The 27,940-nt window shown below is 31.8% G+C and overlaps 2 protein-coding genes, 1 non-coding gene and 1 pseudogene across 3 annotated transcripts; 2 read left to right on the forward strand and 2 right to left on the reverse strand.

Moving 5' to 3' along the window:
- Positions 1-8,294: 8,294 nt before the first annotated feature.
- Positions 8,295-8,754, forward strand: LOC120127672 (calcium-binding protein KRP1-like). The gene has a single exon (XM_039145534.1). The coding sequence runs from the start codon at positions 8,392-8,394 to the stop codon at positions 8,734-8,736; it is 345 nt and encodes a 114-aa protein (XP_039001465.1). The 5' UTR covers positions 8,295-8,391; the 3' UTR covers positions 8,737-8,754.
- Positions 8,755-15,731: 6,977 nt separating this feature from the next.
- Positions 15,732-18,411, reverse strand: LOC120127665 (annotated as a pseudogene).
- A 790-nt stretch (positions 18,412-19,201) lies between these two features.
- TRNAS-AGA lies at positions 19,202-19,283 on the forward strand. Its single transcript has one exon. It is a non-coding gene; the product is annotated as a tRNA-Ser (tRNA).
- A 931-nt stretch (positions 19,284-20,214) lies between these two features.
- LOC120127690 (protein SPOROCYTELESS-like) lies at positions 20,215-21,515 on the reverse strand. The gene is made up of 3 exons (XM_039145550.1): positions 20,941-21,515; positions 20,527-20,745; positions 20,215-20,441 (listed from the first exon to the last, which is right to left on the reverse strand). Exons 1-3 carry the CDS (start codon positions 21,469-21,471, stop codon positions 20,229-20,231), a joined length of 963 nt encoding a protein of 320 aa, XP_039001481.1. The 5' UTR covers positions 21,472-21,515; the 3' UTR covers positions 20,215-20,228.
- Between the last annotated feature and the right edge of the window lie 6,425 nt (positions 21,516-27,940).

Here is a 27,940-nt window from a genome sequence, read left to right on the forward strand (position 1 = left end):
ACTAAGGTCCATACATTACTTCTCTCAAATTGATTTAATTCTTCTTGCATAACCATAATCCAATGTTCATCTTTTAATGCTTCTTTAATATTCTTAGGCTCTATGCATGAAATAAATGCAACATAATTACAAATATTTCTAAGAGAAGATCGAGTTGTTACCCCTTTGGATGGATCACCTATAATCTCACCATCCTTGACATAGTTGTACTCTCTTGGATAAGATACTTCCCTTTCTTCAATGGTTGGATTCTCAAGAGGATCATGAGTTACCTCATCTTTTGTTTCTTCCTTTGATGATGGTTCTTCAACGTCATATCTAATTTCATTTGTATTTATAATACCTACATCATCATTCACACGAGAATCCTTCCTCGGAAGGGGATTATCATCGAAAACAACATGTATAGACTCTTTTACAACTAAAGTTCTTTTATTAAATACTCGATAAGCTTTAGAATTTAAGGAATAACCCAGAAAAATTCCTTCATCACTTTTAGCATCAAATTTGCCAAGGTTTTCTTTACCGTTATTTAAAACAAAACATTTACATCCAAAAGGATGAAAATAGCTAATTTATGTTTTTTATTTTTGAAAATTTCATATGGAGTTTTCTTTAAAATTGGCCTAATCATTACTCGATTTACAACATAACAAGCAGTATTTGTGGCTTCCGCCCAAAAATATTTTGCAAATTATTTTCACAAAGCATGGTTCTAGCCATTTCTTCTAAAGTTCGATTTTTCCTCTCAACAACTCCATTTTGTTGAGGGGTTCTAGGTGCTGAAAATTATGGTTAATACAATTAGAATTACAAAACTCATTAAATCCAATATTTTCAAATTCAGTGCCATGATCACTTCTAACACTAGTGATAGAGTAACCTTTTTCGTTTTGGATTACTTTTGAAAATGTGATGAAATTTTCTAATGCTTCATTTTTAGTACTTAAGAATAGAACCCAAGTATATCTAGAATAGTCATCTACCAAGACAAATGCATATTGTTTTCCACCCAAGCTAGTAGTCCTAGTTGGCCCAAAAAGATCTATATGGATCAATTGTAATACTCTACTAGTTGATACGTCATTAATGGATTTAAAAGAAACTAGTTTTTGTTTTCCTTTAGCACAAGCATCACAGATTTTATCATTATCAAATTTAAGCTTAGGCAACCCTCGAACTAAATCACCTTGAATTAGCCGTTGCAAAACACTCATACTAGCATGTCCTATTCTCCTATGCCATAACCAACTATCATGTTCATCCTTAGCAACTAGGCACAAATTAGTCATGTCAATAGAATCTAAATGCACCATGTATATATCCCTATTTTATGACCAACAAGCATAATCGAAAATAGATGCAATGTCAATCAATTTTGCAATCATTTAAAATAAAACATTGTATCTTTTATCAAATTTATTTTTCAAAAGATTATGCTTTTAACCCATTCACATATAAAACATTATGTAATGTTGATTATAGAGATTAAGAGCACATGCATAAAGTTTTTGAAAATGTTATGCATTAAAACTTTATAATATTTAAACAAAAATCTATGCATAAACATTAAGAAAAATTTCAGATCAAAATTTTGCAAAACCAAAGTTCTTGAAAAATCGATATCAATTGTTAAAGAGATATCAATTACATTTTAAAAACAATTTTGACCAAAAATTAATATATGAACTAGAGTTTATAAAACATTACCAAAAATTACCATGTTCATCATACAATATTTTTCAACATACATGAGATAAAACATAATTCAACATTTTAAAACCTCATGCATGCATAAACTAAATGAGCAACCAAATAATAAAAACATTAAGTTTAGAGGTTACCCATTCCCTTTTTATGTGTGGCTAGAACATCTTGAATATCATCATCTTTATCACCATTGCTCTCACACACCTACAAGAGACATTTAAGTAGATTTTGGTATCCAAATTGCTCTGGATCCTTGAACATTAGTTTCAATGCCTCTTGTTCCTTTTGGAACCCATACTTGTCTAATTTTAAATCGTTTTCCTTTCTTTAAAGGACATGTATGTTCCTTATGACCATGATAATGACAATGTGAACATATTGTCATTATTGAACTAGATGAATTATTTAGAATGATCTCTTTTTCTCTTGTTAAACATTCAAGCTTATCTTTTAAATTAAAATTTTCTTTTTCAATACTTTCAAATTTCATTTTTGAGAGTTCTAAATCCTTCTTCAAGATTTCATTTTGATTTTCAAAATCCATTTTCATTTCTAGAAGAAGTTTGTTTAATTTGAAAAAAAAAAATCAAAGTTTTCAGATTTTATTTTTGAAAGCTCTAACTCCTTTCTCAATATTTCATTTTGTTTTTCCAAGTCTGTTTTAGCTTTCAAAAGAAGATCATTTTTAACAATAAATTTAGAAATCAATTTATTGTATTTGGAGTTCATGGTCTCAAACTCCAAAAATAATTTATCATAAGCATCTTGTAACTCATTAAAAGATTTTGAATTTGATATATTTGAGTTAGAATACACCTTTGGCTCTGTGAGAGCTAATAGAGACATCACTTTTATTGGTTCTTCTTCTTCTTTGTCTCTATATATCTCCTCAAGCTTATCCCACATTTCCTTGGCACTTGAACAAGAAGAAACTCCTTTATATACATTAGGATCAATTGCACAATACAACATGTGCATAGCCTTTGAGTTTTGCTGAGCTTCCTTCCGTTCTTGAACACTCCACTTCTTTGCCTTCTTAGTAGGAGAGGAATATCCTTTCTTGATTATCATCCAAGCTTCCATATCAAATGCTTTGATGAATATCATCATACACCTCTTCCAATGAAGATAATTTGTTCCATTGAAGTGTGGAGGCACGTCAATAGGTATGGATTCTTCCATGGAGAATGAACCGGAAGAAGACGTTATCTTTATCGATTTAACTCTTCCTGGATCGACTCAAGAGGCGATTAAACCTTTAAATGAGTTAGCCTCTGATACCAATTGTTGAGTTAATCGATTGATGAATATGGCCAATAGGGGTGAATTGGTAATTAAAATTTTGGTGGAAGCTTTTGTAGAAAATTGAAAGAAATTTGCACAACGATTTAGAGTGGTTCGACTTTCTCAACCAAAGTCTACGTCCACTACCTTAGCTATCCACACAAAAGATTTTCCACAAATTCACTAATTTGTCTTTCTTTTGAGGACAAAGAGTAACCTTACAAACCCTCAAGAATTATACCTCAAATTCTTGAGAACACTCTCTCCCAAAGAGAACAATACAAATTTGCAAACTTACAAGGAAATCCTCACAAGGTAGATTGTTTGCATAATTCTAGAACAAAGAAAAGAACACTCAAGAATGAATACAATTGAGCACAATAAGTGTTCTTGAAAGAAAAATGAATATTGAATGAAAAATAGGCTTGAAATGCTCAAACTTGAGGTTTGATGCTTTCTCTTTGATTCTCTCTTGATTCTAGTTGCTTGATGTTTCTTGTTATTGATCAATGGCTTCTAAGCTTTCTTAAATATACCTTGAATCACTTCTGAACGTTGGGGATCATTAATGAAGATAATATAGTCGTTTTAGTGTGAAATCAATTAATAAAACAGTTTGGAGCGTGGGGGAAATTGGTACCCCTCATAGGGAATCGGTTCCCTAAGTGTAAAATTCAAATATTTCGACCGTTGAACAGTGGGGGGAATCGGTACCCCCTGGGGGGAATCGGTTCCCTCCGAGCATACTGGAATTCTCAGAGCCAAACCATTCAGGAGGAATCGGTACCCCCTTGGGGGGAATCGGTTCCCTCTGAGCAATCTGGAATTTTTGGCTTTGAAACGGTTTGAAATACTTTGTAAAATTATTTTGAAATTGTTTTAAGATTAAAACTTAATTTTACACTTGAGTAAGGATTAAAAATGACTTTTGAAAGATTTAGAGTAATGTTTTGATATTCGAATAATTATATCGAATACACTTAGAAAATCTTTTTGGAAAATCTTAAAATTCATTTAACTTAATTTGTTATATCGAAATCTCAAAATATTTTCAACAGTTGGGTTTTTCAACTACAGAAGATAGTTTCTCTTTCCACAACTGAAGCAGAATATGTCGCTGTTACGAAAGCTAGCAAGGAGATGGTCTTGCTCCAAAAGTTTCTTGGAAGAGTTAGGCAAGAAACAAGAAAACACTGTCTTGTATTGCGACAGTCAAAGTGTTATCCATCTAGCAAAGAATCCGTCTTTTCATTCCAGGATGAAGCACATACAATTGCGATATCATTTTATCCAGTCTCTTCTGGAAGATGGGATTTTGAAACTTGAAAAGATTAGGGGAGCTCAAAATCTGGCAGACATGTTGAAAAGACGGTGACTACGGACAAACTGAAGTTGTGTTCAACTTCAGTTGGCATGCTAGAATCAAAAACTAGAAATGTTGTTGTATTGATCAAGGTGTGAACACATATTAAAATCGGTCTTCAAGTGGGAGATTGTTGAACTTTCAACAGCACATGGGTTGCTTGAAATTAGCAGCAAGCAGCCGGCTGCTTGAAAAAAATGGGACTGCTAAATTTTTTATTATTTTGTAATAGGGATAATTACAAAATTGAGTCATTGAACTTTAGGGTATTTTCAAAGATTAGTCCCTAAGCTTCAACTATAAATACCCTAGCTCATTTAGCTTCAAAATCATCCCAAATCATTTCTTTCTCCAATACTAGAGAGTTTTCTTGTGAGTAGTGAGTGTTTTGTAAACACCTGTAAATTTTCTCTCTTAGTAAAAGATTTGCAGCAGTCCGGAGACGTAAGCAAATTGGCTGAACTCCGTTATCAATTTCGGGTATTATTTTTCCGCTTTTATTTCGCATTCTCACTAATCTGGTTATAGGGAAATTACTCGTTACTCGTTTTATTTCCCAACAACGCCTCCAGGCATTAGATTGTAGTTAAGTAGTTTATTTCCTCCTTTTCAACAAAAAAAAGGACAATTGAAAATTTTATATCGTTTAATTGCAATTATTAAGGTAAAGTATCATTTTAATTAAGGCAAGGTATATAAGCTATAATTGATGGTATCATATGTTGCCATTATATGCATAATTTTGTTGCAATTATTGGGGTAAAGTATATACTAAAGTTATTCGATAGGGCCCAACAAGAAGCTCAAATCCACACCGAATCCATATCACTGTTGTCACATAGCCGGGCATGGAGAGAAGCAGACGGCCGAAAGGACACTGAAAGGTACGGAAATGGCCTCACCTCTTTAATACGTTATCTTACAATTTCCCCTAATTTTTTTTTTTGGTACACCCCCTAATTTTATCTTTTCACACTAAACTCTATTCCCAAAATTTTTGCTATAATAATATTTTAGATTTTTTTAATTTAAATATTAATAAAATAAAACATTTGTCCTTCTCAATTTTTATATTTAAACACTTAATAAATTCTTATTCTTTTGATATAAAATAATTTTGCTCTCTCAATATTTGATCGTAACTTTGTCCTTGAAAACAAACACGCACATAGATATAAGATAGAATCCTATTACATAATGTAAAAATCTTTTAGTTCTACTTAGATTTAAGACCGTTGGATGAATGAAAATAGATAGTTGAGATTAATAATAGGAAATAGGAAGATATTCACTTGGAAAAAAGAGAGTTAGACTCTGTCATCTATTTTAACTCATCCAACAAATCCTAAATCTATGTAAATTAAAAGAGTTTTACATTGTATAATAAGATCCTATAACCATTAACACAAGAAACTAGTCACTTGAGATCATACAAGGACCATATATATAAGGAAAATTTTAAAAACCCAACAAAAATACTCGAACATAAATAGATACGAAAAGATCTGACAGCATTAACAAACGAACCACAAAGGGGTGGAAAATATCCATGAACATAATCGCATATCTCTATCCAATCTGATGGTCCAAAGCAGAGAAGATCATCAAGATAACAAATAAACTCTATCTTGATCAGTCGAGACGTCGTCAAATTCAACCCTAACAAAAAAATGAAAAGAACAACCAAATGACCGAAAACGTGCAAAAAGGCAGAAGAACATATGCTATAAAAACATAGAAAAATGTGTCACAAAGGTTGAATTATTAAAATCTAAATCAAAAGAGAAACAAAGATGTAATATAAGAAAATAAGTGAAAAATAAGAAATATCGATAGTTGACAACCAACAGTAATACTTAGTGCCACCCAAGTCGAGCAAAATTAGAAAATGAGTTAAAAAGGTGAAAGGGAAAAAAAACTTAAGGAAAAACCTAGGGCGTGAGCACTTTCTTTTCAATATATATATATATATATATATACATTGTTATCCTCTCAGTTCTTAAGGTTAGTTTCAAGGCTTTGATACGTGAATCTCCCGGTAGGGATTTTCTAAATAAAGACTCAAACTCAAGACATTGCTTAAATGATATCACGTTGCTTACCACTTGAACCAACTCTAGTTGATTTCTTTTGAATTTAATATATTTTATCTTTTTTTATCACATCATCATTTTTTAAAAAAATAAATATTTTGTTCTTATTGAAATATTAGTATTAATTTGTTATTTTATAATTTATAATATATTTTAATTTTTTATGACACGGAAAAAAATTCAAAAATATTTTAATAATGATAAGATAATTTTTTTGACAAATTTCAAATTTAATCTTAATTCTACCTAGATGAGATAGAAAAGAGGGACTCTAAGAGAAGGAAAGAGAGCACTCTTAGTAAATCTAAAACTCATAACATAAAAGAATATGAGAGAATAAAAATGAGCATCTTGACCCATTGGCCAACTATATACTTGCTCTAATGACAAGATAACTTAAGTTCTTTTAACTACTTGATATTATTATATCATGTTTGAATTAATCTAAAAGTATAAAATTGAAGGCTAAAATGATCTTAAAACAATTAAATTTATAATAATTGATATTATTATATCATGACAAGATAACTTAAGGCTAATTTATAGTAATTATATCTTGACTTGATAATTTATGGTTTGGTATAATAAATGTTATATTATATATCATATTATAGTATAAAAAGAATTCTACAATGTTCGTCGAATGTAGATGAGTACGGTTAACGATGACCATCATTAGATTAATTTATAAAATGCTAAATTATAAAGCACTAAACGTGTAATTATAAATTAGTTAAAAATTTAAATATAATTTAATTAAAATATAATATTTATAAAACAATAATTTTTATAATCTTATTTTAATTATAATTAGATTAAATATTAATTTGAAAAATTTATAAACCATAATTTATATTCATAGCTTTGAAGTCATTTTACCACAGTTGTTGTCACCGTCGTTTTCGTCGTCGTCGCCACCGGTATCATCTTTCGCCGTCGATTTAGTCTTTGTCGTTCGTCGGTGGTGAAAGATGATACCGGCGACGGCGACGGAGGAGATGACGGCGACAAGAACTTCAAAAAAATAAAACAAATTAGTTGACCCTTATTCCCATATGTAATGGGGTAAGGGGGAGGTAAGATAGTAGGCTGCCCCCAACGCCAGGTTGAGAGTAGCTTCCGTGGGAGACCTCCAAATTATGAAATGCCCTCCGTAGGACTTGATCCCACGACCACAAGGTTAAGAACTTCAAAGTTATAAAAATAAATTAGAGTTTATAAATTTCCCAAATTAATATGTGATCTAATTATAATTAAAATAAGATTATAAAAACTAATGTTTTATAAATATTGTATTTTAATTAAATTATATTTAGATTTTTAACTAATTTATAATTATAGTTTTAGTACTTTATAATTTAACGTTTTATAAATTAATTTAATGGTGCTCATCATTAACGATGCTTATTTGTGCTTGTCAAGTGTGACAACATTATCCCATAGTATAATATTTCATTTTCTTCATTCCAATTAAAATTTTAGAGGTAATTTTTGTGGACTAAATTTTTAAACTTTAATTATAATTATTTTAAATAATTAAACTTTATAAAAGATTTTTAAAATTAGAAAAGTTTTCAAAATTTATGTATATTTTCAAAATATTAAAATCATTTTTTTCTTATTAAAATCATTTGATGGTTTTAAAGATTACATTATATACACATATAATATCATGCAACTTCGAGGAAGTAGGGGGTCTTCACAGAAATGCTAATGAAAAGGATAGTACCCAATGAAAGGTGCAAGGACTTCACCAATGCCACCATAAAAATATATTTCTCCATCTGTACATTTCATTGTCTTCCAAAGGCCACTCACTCTTTCCACGAAAAAACCTTCATCTCTTCCCTCTATATAATCCCTTCCCCTCTTCTCCATCCTACACCTCCCCTATTCATTTACCTTACCCCCACAAGTTATTACAACACTAAAGTTTCCCTAATGGAGCTCGACGTCACACTCGATTTCGAGGACTACTTCCCGTCGATGATGGAGAGGCTCGGAGCGGAGGGGTTCATAGGTGAGCTCTGCAACGGGTTTCAGCTGCTCATGGACGGCGAACGGGGGCTGATAACGTTCGAGAGCTTGAAGAAGAACAGCGTTATTCTGGGGTTGAATGACATGGGGGATGATGAGATCGTTTGCATGTTGAGCGAAGGGGACTTGGATGGAGATGGGGCATTGAACCAGGTTGAATTTTGCATTCTCATGTTTAGGTTAAGCCCTGGGTTAATGGTGGATAATAATATTAATAGCTCAAGGCAATGGATGGAAGAATATATATGATTATGATGTTATGTACATACATACATATATGCAGGTATGTATGTATGTATGTATGTATGTATGTATGTATGAAACTATATATGTATGATAATCTTTGTAAATCTAGGTTCCGTTGATCATTTTATCTTATTTAATTGTTTGGTAAGCTTGAAATTAATTCTCCAAGGTTGGAGAATTAAAGCATGTCCTTGGAGAATAAATAAATATGAAATAAATTGATTAACATCTTTAGTTCCACCATTTTTTTTCTTCAAATTTCAACTTTACCTTACTCAAAATTATCTTCTTCTCTCTCACACACACTCTATTTTGTTTTAATTTTGTGTTTTTTTTTAATTTCTTTTTAGAAATTTGGAATTAAAAACTTTATATATGCAACCATTATTGTAATTATGGCTAATAATATGATTATCACTTTGGGTAAACTACAACCAAGGTCATTTAATTATGAGTTAGGTAAAAAACATGTCACATTTAAAAAATTTATAAATATATCACTCAATTAAAATATTAATATAAACATACCACTTTACCGTTAAATATTAAACATAATAGTGATATGATCTAGTATAAAAAAAGTTTTAGTCCTTAAAACTTATATAATTTATCAATTTAGTCGTATTCCAAAATAATTCAATAAATTTAACCTTCGCATTTAAGATTTTTATCATTTTAATATTTTTTTCTTCTCTTAAATTACTTGTTCTTCTTCCATAAATGTTATATTACTTTCTTGTTATTTTATTGGTATAATAACAGTTTAACAATAACTTATTATTTTATGATAGAATACAATTATCCAACTACTACTTTGATTCGATAAGTTCGTTTGATTTTATTTGATTTAATTCTACAGATAAGAAAAACAAAAATCTACTATAAATGTAAAAATTATGAATAGTACAAATAAATGGTATCTCATATACTCAAAACTTAACATATATCCTCAAAATCTGATGTATCTGAAAACACTCTTGAAACACTTTTATTAAACTTACCTTTCTAATGTAAACCCTAAAATTTACAAAAATTACAACATAATTATATCTCTTCAAAATAATTCTTTTTTATAATTTTTAAAATTAAGATGTACTCTATATTTATAGATAATAAAATTATAGTTAATTATTTCAAACTCCTTGAATCCTTTCTGAAATCATTGAATTTAGACTTCGCGTGAGAAATTTATTTAACCTCAACCGACAATATATATATATATATATATATATATATATATATATATATACATGTGTGTGTGTGAATGATTGCCGGCTTCCAAGGATGTAATGTGGGGGAGATCTCATTGATAGAATCCAAAATCTGATTATTAAATGTCCTTTGAATAAATTGTCTGTACTATTTTGTTTTCCCTTTTCTCTACAAATCGTTCAACTTCTTTATCTTTGTTTCATCAACAAAGAGATTGATAACTTTCTCCGTCTCTCTTTGGACAATTATACGGTATAACTTATAATTTAAAGTTAAAAAAACAACGTAAATGGTGTACGGCCGAAAATATGATAAAAGAACATCACATTTTAAACTGAACACGATCTAAAAAAATGATGTTCTTCATAATATTTTCGGTTAGCAATTGAAAATGTTATTTTTTTTATAACATTAACATTTTTAATTGTAATCGAAAATATTATGAAAAAATCACATTTTACGTTACGCTCAACATAAAATGTTATACTAATTTTTATCACATTTTTGGTCGCGCTCCATTTTCATCATTTTCCAACTTTAAATTATGATTTCATTTCTTAGAATTTGCTCTCTCTTTGTTTCATTTTCGATTTCATAATTATTTATAGATTACAAACGTACTATCATCACCCAATGCCATATCTTGTACTTTGTAGCTTATCAAGTGAATTACTTTTTAAGATGATAACAAAATTATTTTTTTCTTTTTATTTTTCTTTTTAGATTAACCCTTTTTTTTCCTTTTGAGCTTGAAGAAAAGTGTTCATAAGGATACTTATTCAATTAAAATGAATTTAAAATAAGAGAAAAATTTAAAAAAAATAAGGAAAACAATATCAAATTAAAAAACAACCTAAAGACAAAATGGTGTACTTTCAGTATTCCTTTTTATTATTTAAATTTGAAGCGTGACTTGCATCCAAAATTTAAACTATTATTTTTTTAAAGTATGAACCTCATTAAAAAATCATTTTATAATCGACCTAGAATCGAAATTTCAGCAATCGAACAATAAGAAGGAAGAAAAGAATGCCTAAAAATATTATTAATAAATATTATCCTGTTTCCATATTAATCATTACAAATCATCCTATCCTATTGCAGTGTACACCAAACAGGAGAATTGAAAAAAAGCTAGAGCCCCCACGCGGCAATTATACAACTCCCCCAGCATGCAGAACTGGAAACAAATTCGCATCCCAAAATGCGACCAGACTCAAACCCAACTTTGCTAGCATAGAAATCTGAAAACAGATCACCCAATGCCCTTTTTAACCAGCGAATACTTGACTAATAGGAACAATTTAGATAATTTTATTCTAATAACTTAAAATTAAAAATATATATTTTTTAAAATCGAATCAAATTTTACTAAACTCTAAAAACAAGATAATGAAAAATGATAATCCTTAGTACATGTAACTCACGTATCACAATGTATAAAAAACCAAATATTTTATATAAAATCACCAAAACATTTCGTTTTCAAGACAACCTTTCTTTTATTGTTGTATTAATTAATTATTTTTGCATACTACTCCGTATTATGATAAATGAAGTAAAAGTTTTCATTTTCTATATAATCACTATATCTAATTTATTGATCAATTATTTTAAAAACTTATTATAAAATTAATGTTTTCTATTGAATTAATTATATTAATAACATTAAAATTTAAATTTCTAATCTTACTTGATGAACCTCATATTTCATCTAACTAGAACAATTAATAAATAGTGAAAAATTATATTTTTTTAAAGAATAATTGCACTATTTTTACATAGGACCATTGAATGGTTGTCTAATTTAGTGATTTTTTTTACTATCATGGTAATTAAAAAAAATAAAAACAACAACATGAGATATCAAAATAAGTCTTTATTTTTTAATTAGATCATTGTTAAAAAAAATGTAATTTTGAATTCAAAAGCCTCCTCGGATCCTTTTATGTATGATTAAACTTCAAATCAAAAATTATTACAGTCTCAAAAGACAAAAAAATACATATATGATCATCTCCGGCTTCCAGGCATGCATGTGGGGTTTGAACAGTTAATAGATCGCATGATATTATTGATAAAATCCAAAATCTCATGGTCAGCATCCTTTGAATAGAACGGTTTGCCATTTATTATTACTTGTCCCTTATTACAGGAGTTGTCCCAGTTTTTTCTTTTCCCCATGCAGACAGTTCTATCCTCTTGTTTATTAACGAAGTGTGTAACTTTGTCTCTCGTCCTTCAATTCTCTGTCTTTCATTTTACCATTTCATACTTATTTTGTGATTGAAACCATACTATCATCGCCCCCATTCCATTTCTTGTACTGTATCAATAGAAACTACTGTTGAAGATGATGAAATTTGCAGAAAGATGTTATTGCATTTATTTGTCATGCGACATATGTACATGGGCAGGTCATGGTTAAGTTGATAAGAAGCAACGTAAAAGAAGCTTGAGGAAATGAGCTTTAACCACGTCACACGTGAATTTAAAATTGACTTATATATGATTAGTACGTTCGTGAAAGATGGGGGTACAAGTAACATGAATTGCTGTTTCCTTGTCACAGTAAAGAGAAGTCGTATCGGCATTAACTCCAAAACATTTCGACGTTGCTGCAATCCGAAGTTAATCGAGTGGTGTAAAAGGTCATAGCTAGATGTTAGTACTGTTTTGCAGGCTCACGTTATTGTAAAAGATGTTGATATTTTAAAAATATAAAAACAAATTATATTCTTGTTAGAAATGTTAAGAATACAAAATAAATCTTATATAAAAAAAGAGAGTTTTTGATAGTTTATATGATGACGTTTTTTTTAGTATTGATGGATATATTTCTCCGACGTGCATATATTGTCGCTTACTAATGATTTATGGTAACTATATGTCTTCGATGCATACTATATAAATATAATATTAAAAAAATCAAAGATTAATTTTTTTTATAATATTTATACTGATTTTTGTGTGAGTGTTGATTTCAAGCATAATTCATTATTAAGACATAAAATGATTAAAACATTGACTTAAGGGTAAAAAATGGTGCGAAAGATGTTAGGATTAGACATCGAAGAAGCAAGAAGTGATGTGCGTAGAAAATTGTTGTGGGGGCATCACTCTTTCAATTTCAAAATGGCCAAATCAGTGTTTGCTTCAAGGGAGTATATGCAACCCATATTCTGTTCCCTATCTTCTCACATATATTATTAATTATCTCAATATATTTATTGTGGAGCTTGTTATTTTGTAAACGGTATTAAGAAGTTCAAATATATTATTTTTATCATCATTTTAAAACGCATGACAACTTTTCAATTATAAATTATAAAAGTAGAAGAGAAAAAACTTCATTATTAGTTCCATCGTACAAGAAATTATTTTATGGACACCTCCAACCATATTATTTAATCTCTATTAGTGAATACCACCTATTTCATTATATTTTTTATATACTAATCGATTCAAAATTAACTTTTAAAGCATCGAGAAACTATATCATAAAACTATCTTACTTCATCAGTCATAATCTCAACCAATGAAAAAGAAAATAAATGGCATCGAAAAATATAAGTGAAGATTTATTGGTTAAAGAGATGCTATGAAAAGAAGTGGATTTTTTCATTGATGGTGACCATGAGTAATATAATGAAGAGAAAATAACCTCAGTGACCAAAAATACCTTATAATATATGATTTTAATCAACTTTTTTTTTTGATTTGCTAAAATGACCAACTAAATCGCAATGCGATCGATAATTCGCAACGCGATCTCCGGTATCGCAAATCAGTTTCCAGATTCGCAATGCGATTTTAGACTATCGCAATGCGAACCTGGACTATCGTAATGCGAATATGTAAATCGCAATGCGATAGTCGACTATCGCAATGCGAACTTGGACTAACGCAATGCGAACTTCGACTATCGCATTGCGATTTACATATTCGCATTGCGATAGTCAATCGCAATGTGGTAGTCGAAGTTCGCATTGCGATAGTCCAAAATCGCAACGACTGGTGGTATTGCATTTGTTTCTTAAGAATTTTCTCTAAAAGATAGTATTCGCGCGGACGTGTCGAAGACACGTATTACCACGACCACGACTCGACCCGAGACGGACCGCAGTGGCGGCGCGCGAGAGTCCCCCTTGTTCTCTATCACTCAACAAGGAAGTGGGAAAGCCAAGCCTTAAATACCATTCCCAATAGTGTTTACAATATTATGTGGGATTGAACATTACCAACACTTGTTCCCAATACTATGTGAGATTGAGCCTTAAATAATGATATTATTTTTGAATATTTTGCTTAAAATTGCAATAATCGCGATTGATTGTAGATTGACATTTAATTATGACATATTTAATCGTATAATACTAATGCAATTGGTTGCTGATTCAGTTGTTTTAAGGTGCATGATTGTTAATTGTTTCCTGAATAATCACATTGTATTGGAAACAAGTGTTGGTAATGCTCAATCTCACGTAGTATTGGAAACACTATTGTGAAAGGTATTTAAGGCTTGGCTTTCCCACTTCCTTGTTGAGTGATAGAGAACAAGGGGGACTCTCGCGCGCCACCGCCGCCGCCGTCCGTCTCGGGTCGGGTCGTGATCGTGGTAGTGGTAATACGTGTCTTCGACACGTCCGCGCGAATACTATCTTTTTAGAGAAAATTCTTAAGAAACAAATGCAATACCACCAGTCGTTGCGATTTTGGACTATCGCAATGCGATAGTCGATTATCGCAATGCGATTTTGGACTATCGCAATGCGAACTTGAACTATCGCAATGCGAATATGTAAATCGCAATACGATAGTCGAAGTTCGCATTGCGATAGTCAAAGTTCGCATTGCGATAGTCGACTATCGCATTGCGATAGTCCAAAATCGCATTACGAATCTGGAAACTGATTTGCGATACCAGAGATCGCGTTGCGAATTATCGATCGCATTGCGATTTAGTTGGTCATTTTGGCAAATCCAAAAAAAGTTGGTTTAAATCGTATATTATAAGGTATTTTTGGTCACTGAGGTTATTTTCTCTATAATGAAAGGGTCCATAATGTAATTTTTTCAAGTTACCACCCTTGCTCAAACATCACTCGAAGCAACCATTGGCTAATCAATATATTTTTTGTAGAATTCTTATATTAGACATAACGATTTATATTTTCTTTATTTTTAATTAGTTAATGGAAAATTATTATATATAATAACAACATTTAAAAAGAAAGGCGCAGGAGAAAAGGATGGAGCTGGAGTGTGTGCAGTTCAACATACTTGGGGAATCCACTAAAGTCACCCAATACAATGCCATAAGTATCACAAAATACACCATGCTTGCAAGTGATTGGATTTGCATTGGGAAAACTACCTGTAAGGTACGTAGTACGTACCTCTAGTAACTAGAAGGTTTGACTGAAAGGGACCATGCTCAGTTGCTCGAGAACATCATAGCTAGAATCTATGGATAGGCAGATAAGATGCTGGCATTCAAAGTAAGCACAGACAGTTCATACAAACTAAAACAAAATGTTGACAATTTATCTCATAGCTTAAAGTACATTAAAAATAACATCTAGTAGTTGTAAAAATCAAATCAGGAACCTCATTAACCATACAACAAAGACATCGTTATGAGTTGTACAAAGAAGAGATGACAAGAGAGAGAAAACCCTAGTATCATTCCATTTTAACCATCATCCAGCGGACATTTTCACTTCTCTTTGCGCTGGGTAATTACTAGCCTCGCTATAATGCAAGTAAAAGCAAGGTGGAAAAAATAATGCTTAGAAGAATGACAAATATAACTTGAGATTAAAGATATTTTCCAGCACCGGGATACAAACCTGCTACTGATACGAGAAAGCTAAAATTACCCTAAGCATCTGCCACAAAGAAGCCCCAAACACTAATGTCAATTTATAAGGTTGCTGTGAGTTTATAATTCAGGAACTCACACAAATTTCATTCATGAACCAAAAAGATTCAAAAGACACAAAGGAAGCTTTGCTATTTAAACATGCTATGGATTTCATAACAGGCAATCCCATGCTTATTACATGTCTCCACCAGGAAATGATAAGGGAATAGACAGATCTTTTTCTTTGCATGCTTCTCATTCCATAGGTCGTTCCAATATGTTTCATAAGCAATAACCTAAACAAAAGACCGAGGAAATATGCATACACACACATATATAACAATTTCATCCCAAGTGAAAGAGACATCTCCAAATATAGGGAAATCATTTTAGCATCTAATAGAAACTTCCCATCCACTATTAACTTACCAATCCCATATTAATCCAAACATTTTCACTACTCTCCAACAGTAACATACAAAAAATCCAAAAAATTAAGTTGCAAAGTAACATGAATGATAACAGAAGCATGTTCCAGCAAATACCTAATTGCCACATCCTCTTTTTTAACGTCCCTGAATATAAGGGGAGGAAGCACGCTTTAAAATAGGTCCAGAGCAGAGTACAAAGCACACCAAATAGATTTATCTCCCTATATTTTTCCAAGGTAAAGTTAATATGTTTTGTTATTACCGTAAAAAATAAAAAATAAAAAGCTTTCCTTTAAAGTTCCAATCAATCAATCATCCGATACTCAAGCACTAGAAATACTCCAGTGCCTTCAAGCATCAACTTGCTTCATCTTAAGTGGCCATATAACTGCTAAAAACATCTTTCTAATACAATCTGATCCTTTCCCATGATAAAAGATGGAGCATTCAAACCTCTATGAGCAGGACAACTTGCCAGTCCATGTATTGCCTAGTAACTGTACATCATTGATGCAGGAGTATCCAAGTTTTATTTAATTATTTGATTATTAGGATAAGCTTTCCGTTATCATTTTTTTACATTATTTTTTTAGTTTATCTTTTGTGTTATTTTAAATAGTTGTGTGATTAGCAAAGGACTCTTAGTAAGAGATCTAATTAAATAGGACCATTAGTGGGAATTTTAATATAAATACTATGCTAGAGGTTATTAGGGAAGCGATAGTTATCATTAAGAGAATTTTAGTAGAATTGGTTGCTGGAAAATCCCAGAACCCTTCTCTTTATCCCTAATTTTGTTATCTTTATTTCAATTTCCATACCTGTATAGACTTCCCTCCCCATCAATCATACATCCATACTTGCATTTGCACAGATTTAACATGTAAAGAAATAGTAGCAATTGCTACCCATGCGTCTTTATCACATTTACGCAATACTCTATGGTCTACTATCAATCGAGCAGGCGGCAACCCATGTTATAAGGTCCAAGGTCAAGCACATGGTAGTACCTTATGTCACCCTACTCATTAAATCGTCACTGCATTGTAGACCACTGATCCCAAATTCAATTAGCATCCAAATTTTAACAACCTAACATCCAGTACAGAGCTCAAAACAAGAGAAGGGAAACTAGCCCTATCAAGTGTTTACACATGTTTAGTCACACTGTAACAATTGCTATCACATATCTTTATTGTATTTATGAATTATGCACTCCAAACCCATTAGCACCGAGATGTATGGTCAGATTATCACTAAGCACACCACAAATTACTTGATCACCTAGTAAAATGATTAGTACTATTGTCCCATCAACCACCTCCTTATCTATTAACAAAATTCAAGGGGCAACTAATCCTATCCACTCGACAATATACGACCTACAAGGACAGCAAGAAACCAATACATTTCTAACAAGCTGGATTAGCTATATGGATCATTTGAGCATACTATAAAAACACATAAGCAATTAGCAATAAACAGAAAAGGTAAATCATCGAAATTAAGTAATGAAACAAGTAAAAAGATGTTGAATTTTCAATCAATCTGAAACAACCAAAAAATTAAAAACGAAAAGAAAAGGATTAACCTTTGCCACCTTCCTCCTCCACCTCGGCCTCCTTAACCGTCACGAAGGGATTGCCATTCCCGCCGTCTTTATCTTCAGGATACCTAACAATAACAACAGGGCAAACACAGTGATGCACACAATAATCACTAACACTTCCCAACTTCCCATCACTCCCTCTTTTCTCAGCTCCAAACCCTCTACTCCCCATTATAACAGCACTTAACCCTAACCTCTCCACCTCAAGACACAACCTCCCCCTCATATCATGATCTTTCACTATATGGATCTTAAAAGGAATCCCGGGCTTTGAGGGGTGTGGCGGAGAGGGTCCCAGTCGGCTCCGAAGAGTACGGAGGTGGGGTAACGTGGAGGAGAACAACGGCATCTTCGGCTCGGATGTAGTCCTGGACGGCCCAACGGACGGCGAAAGCAGACTCCTCGGAGAGGTCGACGGCCACGCCGATTTTGCGACGGGCGCCGGCGGTGGGGGTGGCGGTGGAAGTGGGGTGGCGAGGGGATGGTGGGTGGTGGATCTTGATCGTTGGGAGCTGAGGGTGGTCAAAATTATCCAAGGGATTCATTGTTTTCTCTTTGGGGTTTCGGTGTCAGTTTCAGTTGATTGAGGGTTCTAGAGGTTGGTTATGACGATGAATGAAGATTTTGAGGCGGTCAAAAAGTTTTGGACTTTACAACAGTGTCGCTTCCATTGACTTATCCCTTTCAATTTAATACCAACTTTTTCTCCCGGCATTTAAATAAAAACATTGATCGGAAATCAATGGAACATGTTATTATTAGAAATATGAAACAATTGTGAATTGGGATTATGTCGACTTTAATATTCCAATGTCTTCTATTTTGTTATAATCGTTTTAAGTTTTTTTATTGAAAGAAATATTTATTAAAATAAAAACAGAAAACAAACGCATAACTGGAAAGGATAAAGCTGCAACAACAACAGCCATTATTCGAATGACGATAAAATGAATCTTGAAAAAATTCAAGACCAAAATTCATACAAGTGAATGCCCATTCTTTATAGTAACAAAAGCACTTACAAAGTGATTTTAGAAATAAACTCTCAAAAAATATACACAATTTATTTCAATTCATTATATGGGCAAAAAGTGATTTGAATTATAACCCACATATACATAATTGTTTGTCAAATTATTATTTTTTAGTTTAATTAATTAACTTATCAATTTAATAGTGATTAAATATTAATTAAAAAATAGTTTTTATTTTCATTAAACTTTAAAATAAAACCTATAAAATTATGTTAAGCGATCTTTATTCCCCAAAGAAAGTAAAATTAACACATCGTATTTTGGTAAAGAAATAAAAAAGTAATATTTTTAAAATATTGAAACTTTCACCAAGATTGTGGACGTGCCGGAGTGGTTATCGGGCATGACTAGAAATCATGTGGGCTCTGCCCGCGCAGGTTCGAATCCTGCCGTCCACGCTCCTTGAATGTTTTTTTTCGGTGGTGGCAATGCATGTAATTTTATTCAATGTTCTTCATATTTTCCTACTCAATTTCCTGAAGGAAAAAAAGGAGAAAATAATGCAAATATATCCCAAACCATAAAGTACTAATAACTAAAAAAAATTACTTTTTCTCATTTTTGTTAACCAAAAGGAAAAGCTGGGGAATTATGTAACGTCACTGATCAGCAACCAATCAAAAAAGTTTGCAACACTCGGCTTTTGCTACTACCAGACTATCAGTCCACACAACCTGTTAGGTTTCATCAGTTTGTTTCCACTCATTTTCCATTTAATTGCAGTGTCTTTACAAACTCTTTAGATTTAGACTGAGTTTGGGTCAACTTTGTTAAGTATTTAACCGGGCCTTTTAAAGTTCAAGTTAAGATTCCAAGTTTATATTGAAACTTTCACCTGCAGTCCTGCACCCATCAATTACAGCAGTAGTCAGCAGCCAATTTCTGATGATCTCCAGAATCGTTATATAAATGTATGTATGTGTATTTTGCTTCAATTTTCCTGGAAAGTGATGTTCTGTATATGCTTTGGTTACACGTTTATCAAAAACAAACCCTAATAAGGTTTACTTAATTAGTTCACTCCCTTTAACAGAAAGCTAGGGATACCCTCCTAGTGAAATTCCAAAAGAGAGACAGATACAGTTGCTAGGGTTTTGAGCCCATTCTTCCCATCCTATATATACATAATCTAGAGGCAATGAAAACCCGAACTCATATTTGGGTCTTAAAGACGATATTATTAGAATAAGAAACGTAGAAGCTGACAGAATGGAATGCAGAAAGCAGAAAGCAGAAAGCAGATGGATAAATTTGCAGTAATTGAGTATATTTGATATGATTTAAGTTTTTTTTTAACAAAACAAAAGCCAAAAAGAAAAAGCAATTTCCCTGTATATATGCTTCTAATAAGAAAGCTTGAGTGACAAATCAACACAATTAGAAGCATTGGCATGAGAAGCTTCATCACCGAATGAAAAGGAACCTTCTTGAGGCAATTCCCATTCATTGGAAGCTGTGTTTCTGCCATTTTTCCCTGGGAAAAATTCATACTCCATCACATAACTTCCAGTGCCAGCTGAGTTTACCTTCTTGTGAATAGCCAAAACATCCACAGTCTGCCAGAACAAAAACCCAGAAAAAGATTACATCAAAAGAGTCCAGAAAAAGAAATGTGTTTGATTGAAACATGATTTCATTTACCTTACTGGTGTTGTTCATTTGGCCTGTTGCTGCATAGGCATAAGCACTCCTTGCAGCTCTTGAACTGAATCCATTCATCTCTCCATTGGTGTGATTCTGATTGTTTTCCAGGTTCCATCCATGGAAATCAACTTCTTTTCTGGGGAAAATTTGTCCAAATTGGTTCAATATCCCTCCATTGAACTTCCCAGTTTCAGTTTCCACATTGCAACGCTTCTTCTGCAACATGTATAGAAGTGATCCAGTAAGATGGCAATAAAAGACGGCCCAGAAAAGTCTCCCTTTTTTCCTCTCATGTTTTCTCAGGAAGCAAACAGAAAAACCAAAAACACAGACTACAAACAAAACAAAACCCAAAGCTCAGAAAACTATGCAGATTAAGAAAAACTGAAAAAGAAAAAGGAAAAAGTAGACCTTAAAGCAAGAATCACAACGATCAGGCTTACAATGCTGAAACTTTGGTATTGAAGAGAGCTCCTTAGAGGCGTCCACAATACCAACCTGCAAATTACCAGGATTTCCCACCAAAAGCTGACCATTAAACCCACCAAACCCTCCATTTCCAACAACTCTTTGCATCATCAAACCATCTGTTTCCCCACCCCAACCCCAAAACCCTCCGTTTCCATCATTGATCACCATGGGAACACCATAGTTCGCTACACCGTGAAGCACAGGGATATTACCAGCTCCTCCAATAGTTTCACAAGGGAACTGGGTTACCGTCGTTGTGGTTCTCGTTTCACTCATTTTCCTTAAATGTTCAAGTTGAGCAACCCCCATGCCTCTTTGTGGCTGTTTCTTTGGGTATGGAGCTTTCCCATTAGGCTTCCTCCCTTTGTTGCTGCTCTTCGCAAACTCCATAGCTGGCTTAGCTTCGCCTTCAATGGGTCTTGTTGTTGGGTTATCTGTCTTTGGAGTCGAGAGTGTTAGTGAAGTAGCCATTAAAATAAAGGGTTTGATGTTTTTGGCTTAAAGAAAATAGAGGAATAGAGAGAGACAAAAGGAGAGGGTTTTGTGTGTGTGTTTGGCTTTTGCTTGATGATAAAAAAACAAATCATCTTTTTATAGACAAGGGTTCGAAAATATTTGGATTTTGTTTACACGTCAAATTAAAGCAATTAAAAACAGAGTAAATTTCTTTGTTTCTCCGATATATATGTATGTATAATAAAATAAATGTTCTACAATAATTAAGTGTTTAAAATATGTTACTTTTTAGATATCTAACTTTTATTAAAATAGATATTTAATATTTTATTTTGTTATATGAATCAAATCATTTCATTGGTTAATAAATTGTTATGAATTTTAAAGACCTAGTTTGAACATTATGTATGCTAGTAATATGAGTATTCAATATCAAATGATTAAGAGTTTTTGAACAAATAATATTTTATATTAACTTCCAATTAATTTTTTTTAAAATACATTTTATTTTATAATTATATCATCTATTCAAAAATACTTGTTCAATCATCTTCTTTCTTTCAAATTTCTATAAAAAATAACAGAAAAAAAGGAAACTTTTGTGAAATTTTTATAAGAAATTAAATAAATATTTGTTTAATCTCAACTAGAAATAAAAAGAATTCCTTCATGGAATCAGTAAAACCAGAATGAGAAATACAAATTCCAGCCGAGAAACAGCAATCCCTATGCAAAAAAATTCCAGACCCAGTTCATCTAAACGCGCGTGTAAAGCAAAGGTCGTCCAGTAATGGGGACACTGTAGCACACGCTTGAAAGAGAGGGTGAAGTTGGAGTTGCAATAGAATAGTACCTAGAGACACGTGTCGGTTACAGAGGGTCACTGATTATGCCGAGAGACACGATCAGAGACACAAGGACATTACGACTCCGTTTTAAGTAGTTGGGAGTGTGAGTTTTAGACAAAAGTAGCAAACAAGCATACGGCTTTTCATTTTCATGCAAAACGTATATTTAAATTCTTTCCATTTTTTTTGAAAATGTTGTGATCCTTTTACATAATTTAATAGATTTTTATATATAGAAGACAATGATTTAATGGAAGTTTTCTTATTATTTGAATAGAAATATATGAACTGTTATTTGTTGAGTAATTGAATTTAGATAAAAAAATTATTCTCATTTGATCCGATAATAGTTAAAAAAATATTCTCCTTTACAAATTGGATAGCTAATTGAAATATGTATATGGATATTATAGTAAGAAACTAAGAATCCCTAAATATATATCAAAGATATAAGAATTATAATCATTTGTATCGAGTTGAAACTTTTTTATTTTAAATTTAACTTTACTTCGATTTTGACTCTCTCACAAAATTCATTTCAATTTGTCTTAAATTCAAATATTTTAAAATAACTCTACAAGATAAGATCAAGTCGAAATCTATTAAATCCAATTATTATGACAATTCATATTAATATTATTATCAAAATTTTATATTTACATATTTTATCATGTTAAAACTATATTTCAGAATTTTATATTGACATTATATATGTGTATTATTCTTTTAATATGTATATTTTGTTTCTAATATGTCATGTTTTATATTATGTTTTAATACATTTTATTATTTTATATATAATTGTATTTGTATTTACAAGTAAAAGGTGCAAGAGCAATCATATAGAGTAAGATTTGGTCATGACAATGTGAATCTGCGTATGTTGTAGGGTTGCAATGATGGCTTCTTGCATATTTCCTTAAAATAAAAATTAAATAAATAAAATCGAGTCTGCCTGCATGGATGTACACAATATTTTATATTAACAATGAATTTATAAAATTTTAGAGAGGATCAAACTTACAAGAGGAGATGGAACTTGTAAAATTTTAATAAGGACAAAAACATATTATAAATAGAAAATATACAAAAACAAATTTAATAATATAAAAGAAATTAAATTTTTTAGGAAGGGTGACTGCTCTCACCCACTCTTCGGTCCATCCCTGTACATGTGGTAGTTTATTGTTGTCCAACTAATTGTTTGTACAAAAAATAATATTAGTATGTATCACTAAATTTTAGTTTCATTCCTCTCCTTAATTTATGTTATTAATTTGTATTTTTCTAGATCATATATGGATAACTTATATTAAATGATGTTGCCTTCATTTAATTACATTCAATGATCAAATACCTGGCTAACTTGAAAACCCTTTTCTTGTTGGATACTAAAGATAATGTTCTATATTAAACAACGACTCATCTATTGCGTGTGTTCTTTCACATATATATCCAATTAAAGATAAACATTTCACCTATATCTTATGAACTATCCTTAAATCCTCCTTAACCCAAAACCCTAACAAATTATAATAATCCTGCAATTAAAGGTATTGTGCGTACAAGTGCACTCGAGTTAACAACCTTTAAAAATATACATACGAATAATGACAACTGAGTTAATAAAATTTTCTCTTTATTATATACTAATTATGATCCACGGTGTATCGTTAGATATTCGACCCATAAATGAAACTAAAGGATAATCCCTTCCTTCTTCCCAAAGCATTTCCTTAATGCCATGCAAGAATAACTAATATTCAACCTAACATTGCAAGTGTTCTCTTTGGTCTTGCATGTGTTGGACTTTCTTTTTCACCTACACTAGAAATTGTAGCCAAAGGAATATTCTACATTAACACTGAGCATTTAAATTAACTGGCATGGAATTGCTCTAGTTTTGAATGTAACAACGTTATATACTAGATGGGAGAATTTTTATCGTTTTTATGATTCTATCTGACACAACGAGATTAATCCATCCTAAAACGTTAAACAAATAATTTTCTCAAATGTTCATAACTTTTTTTCATGGCACCAAAATCTTGTGTTAAAAAGCTTAAAAACGAGTGGAGAAAAGAAAATCAAAACCGCGTGACTAACCAAAGACGTAATTTTCAGATATGATTCTGGTTGAAGATCTTTACAATCATCCCATGCATCCCCATCCCTTTCACACAATTGCATGCAAGCTGAAAATTTTTGTATATGGGACAGTCCACAATATCAAAGCCAATAGTCACCCGCCACCTAAGAAAAACTGTTTCATCGATTGTTTTCCCTTTGTAAGCCTTGATCTAGTACTCTAGATCCTAGGTCATAAGCATATGTATGGTGTGATGAAGTTTTTATTTCACATAAAGAAGAAAGAATATTCTAAAAGGGTCATTGCTAGGGGTGGTCCCATTAACGGCCACCTTGGGTGTTGGGATATAGGCGGCTACAAAATGTGAGATTTGACACGTGTGAATTCTGGTTGGGCACTTTGCCACATGTGTGAAACCAAAGGGTTTAGGGTTTTTTTATGGATATGTTTTGGGGTTTAGACAGCGAGAACAAGGGTTTGCTGGGTTTGGGCAGACATGGAAGGATTCTTGGGGTTTGGGAAGCAGATTGTGCCCTGCATGGACTCGATATCAGAGGTGGGGGGGATTTTAGGGCATTTATATCCAAAGGGTGTCCCACCAATTGGCAGCTTTAGATAGAGATCATACATATATAAGGCTATGACCCTAACTATGAAACCCCATTTTTTTGCATGACAATGGGGGACCATATGAATATTGCCCCATATTTAAATTTGCACTTGGAAAACTAAGAAAGTGACATCAAACTAACTCAAATTTTTACCCTCAAGTTAATTTGCATTGCTGTCTTAATGGTTTATCAATACTTCTAAAACTACTCCCAGATCCATGCATAAAAATGGTTTTTTAAAATAGTTAAATACTCAAATAAAGCTTAACATTTAACGTATATTAAAAAGAATAATTTAATTTTCAAAACGATCTAATAATAACATAAGACTTTAGAATCTACTCAAACAAGGGTTTAATCTCTCTGGCATCATTTTTTTTAATTATTTGAGAATAGCCGAGGACATTATATCCTTATTTGAATATTATAAAAAAATATTAAATTATTGTTCGAATATTTTTAAAGATTAAACTCTTATTTAACCTTTTGAGAAGGTTACATCCTTATAAGAACAATCCGAAAAGATTAGTACCTTCCTTAAGCATTTAAATTTTTTTAACCATTTGATTTAAAAAGATTGTCATCGTCAAAGTTTCAACAAGGGTCAAACACAAGGAGTTGTTTGGATATCACACAATCTTTTTCATCCATAAACAATCATGATATTTGGTAAAAGGATTCATGATGCCCATTTTTAGGTCAATTCCCATCTTTTTTGCCTTAGTTTCTTGGTACCTCCTTTTCAACACCACAACTATATATGATTCCAATGACCAAAACACTTTGAAAGAAGACACACATATATGATTTTATTTTATTTTACTATTTAAATTTTCCTTCAAGTTCTCCATTAAAAACTCTGAAGAATAACTGAAGTATAGTTTTGATTTGTTGTTATAATTCAAGAAAGCTCAACCATGAATGTATTATTACTTAAGAACAAATTGGTAACCATTTGATTTCCTGCTCCAAAGGGTATCTTAAAGGTTTGCTATAAGGAAACCAAAGGTTAGAGTAACTGTTGGTTGTAGCTTTATGCAACTAGTGAAAGGGTTTACCATAAAAGAACAAAGAACCCCTTGGCAAAGATCAGAAGATCCCTTTATGGACCACAGTCATGTATGTATATATACATATGCATGTAAAAACAATAATAATTACTCAGATCTCAGCAATCTGAACTGAGATTTTGTTACTCTTTGCTGTTATCTTTCTCCCTACCTGACTCCTTTTCCTAGTTTTTATTACTTGTTTGCCCAACATAGTTAACAAAAAAAACATCTCGTCTTTGGTTCTTTAAGATTTTTTTATCGAGGGACAAGATCTCTCAACAGGGTGGTTTCAGACTCTTGGGTTGGGTTAATCAGAGTCATCCAAAACAGGGACCACAAAACACATATATGTATATATAATGTACATGTCAGCTGTTGTAGTACAGCATCAGTGAAGAAAACAGACGGGACTATAAAACATAAACTTGGGGGCAGTAAGTAACTAGATGTGCCTGTAAGATGTTCATGTATCATTAAAATCATAAATTTTCTTTCCCTTTGGTATTTTGTTCTCATTTACACAAATGAATAATATATTTATTATACAAAAATTTGATATGAAATTTTCAGTTTTACAAATCAATCTATTTGTACATTTAATCAACATTCTGCAAAGGCTACATTCTAGGGAAGTATTAATGATGCACACAGCATATATTTTCCAGGTGCAACAAAGCGTACCCTACGCAATATCCGTATTGGCCGCAACTCCTTGTAAGGCAATTCGTATCAGCTGCGCCAACAAGGTACATGAAAATCATTGTGAAGTGAAGAAGTGGAAAAAATGGCAACTGGACTAGCAGTGGCTAAATGGACACATGAATATTATGAGATTTTGGCACTAGCAGTCTCGATTTTTCAAAATCATATACCATGGAAAAGAGAGAAACAACTAGAACTCCAAGTCACCAATTCTTCCAACAAGTTTAAAGGAGGGAAAGACAGTGAGCTGAGACCATCCACATTATATCAAATAAATGCATAATTTTCCAATTTAAATCACTAAATTCCATCTTACTAATCATTTGTAGTACATTAAAAAACTATTATTTTCACATTAATAACATAAAAGAATCAAATAAGATTCAATAAGAAAAAAAAAGACCATCCAAAGTAGCACCTTAATTGCTTGAGGCAACTCTTCAAATCCTTGATCCCCATACCTTTCATCCAAAAGCAACAATCTTGTTGAACCCTTCCGTTTCCTCCCTCTTGTAAAAATGGGTCATCATTTCTTCATCAGGATCATCTCCGGGTACTCCGTAATGCCCTTAACCCTCGGCCAATTCAATAGGTGACCCTTGAGACGGTTTTCGAGGGTAAAACAATCATTCTCAGGGACATAGGGGCAGTAAGATGGAAAATAAATTTGATCATGAATAACACTCACGCACCTTGTAAATGCAATTATTTAAATTTGGATTCTTTAGAGACAATAACATTTCCTGTTACTATTAAAATTGCTCAATGAGTTTAAGATCTTTATTCTATCAGACTTTTTAATTTGAAGGGCCAAAATATAAGTATAGTTAGTTTAGTAAATCATTATAACTATTGCAAACCACAAATAAACGTAAATCAAAATAACTTTTTTCCTCCATATAAATTTAATTACTAATTAAATCTATTACATCACATAAACAAAATAAAAATCATTACTAGTATATATATCTAGACAGAATCCATATATGGTATCAATATCAACCATTATAAAGAACAAACAATGGACTAATATTAATCAATATATTCGGAATCGAGGCTAAAATAAAGTCGAATAAGTTTGAAAATTTTGAATACTTGTATATGCTCTAAAAATAAAGTTATAGAGAAAATTGCAAAATATGTTGCAAAAAGAAGATTTGTCATCCTTCTCCTATTGATTTC

This window comes from Hibiscus syriacus, unplaced genomic scaffold (assembly GCF_006381635.1).
Source record: "Hibiscus syriacus cultivar Baekdansim isolate YM2019G1 unplaced genomic scaffold, ASM638163v2 tig00110472_pilon, whole genome shotgun sequence".
Taxonomy (NCBI): Eukaryota; Viridiplantae; Streptophyta; class Magnoliopsida; order Malvales; family Malvaceae; genus Hibiscus; species Hibiscus syriacus.

Excerpts from the sequence above, each read along its gene's own strand:
- LOC120127690 (XM_039145550.1), bottom strand. The coding sequence starts at position 21,471 with ATGGCTACTTCACTAACACTCTCGACTCCAAAGACAGATAACCCAACA. Across the intron at positions 20,746-20,940 it reads GTTGTGATTCTTGCTTTAAG|AAGAAGCGTTGCAATGTGGA; the intron begins GTCTACTTTTTC and ends TACATGTTGCAG. Across the intron at positions 20,442-20,526 it reads AAATGAACAACACCAGTAAG|ACTGTGGATGTTTTGGCTAT; the intron begins GTAAATGAAATC and ends TTGTTCTGGCAG.
- LOC120127672 (XM_039145534.1), top strand. The coding sequence starts at position 8,392 with ATGGAGCTCGACGTCACACTCGATTTCGAGGACTACTTCCCGTCGATG.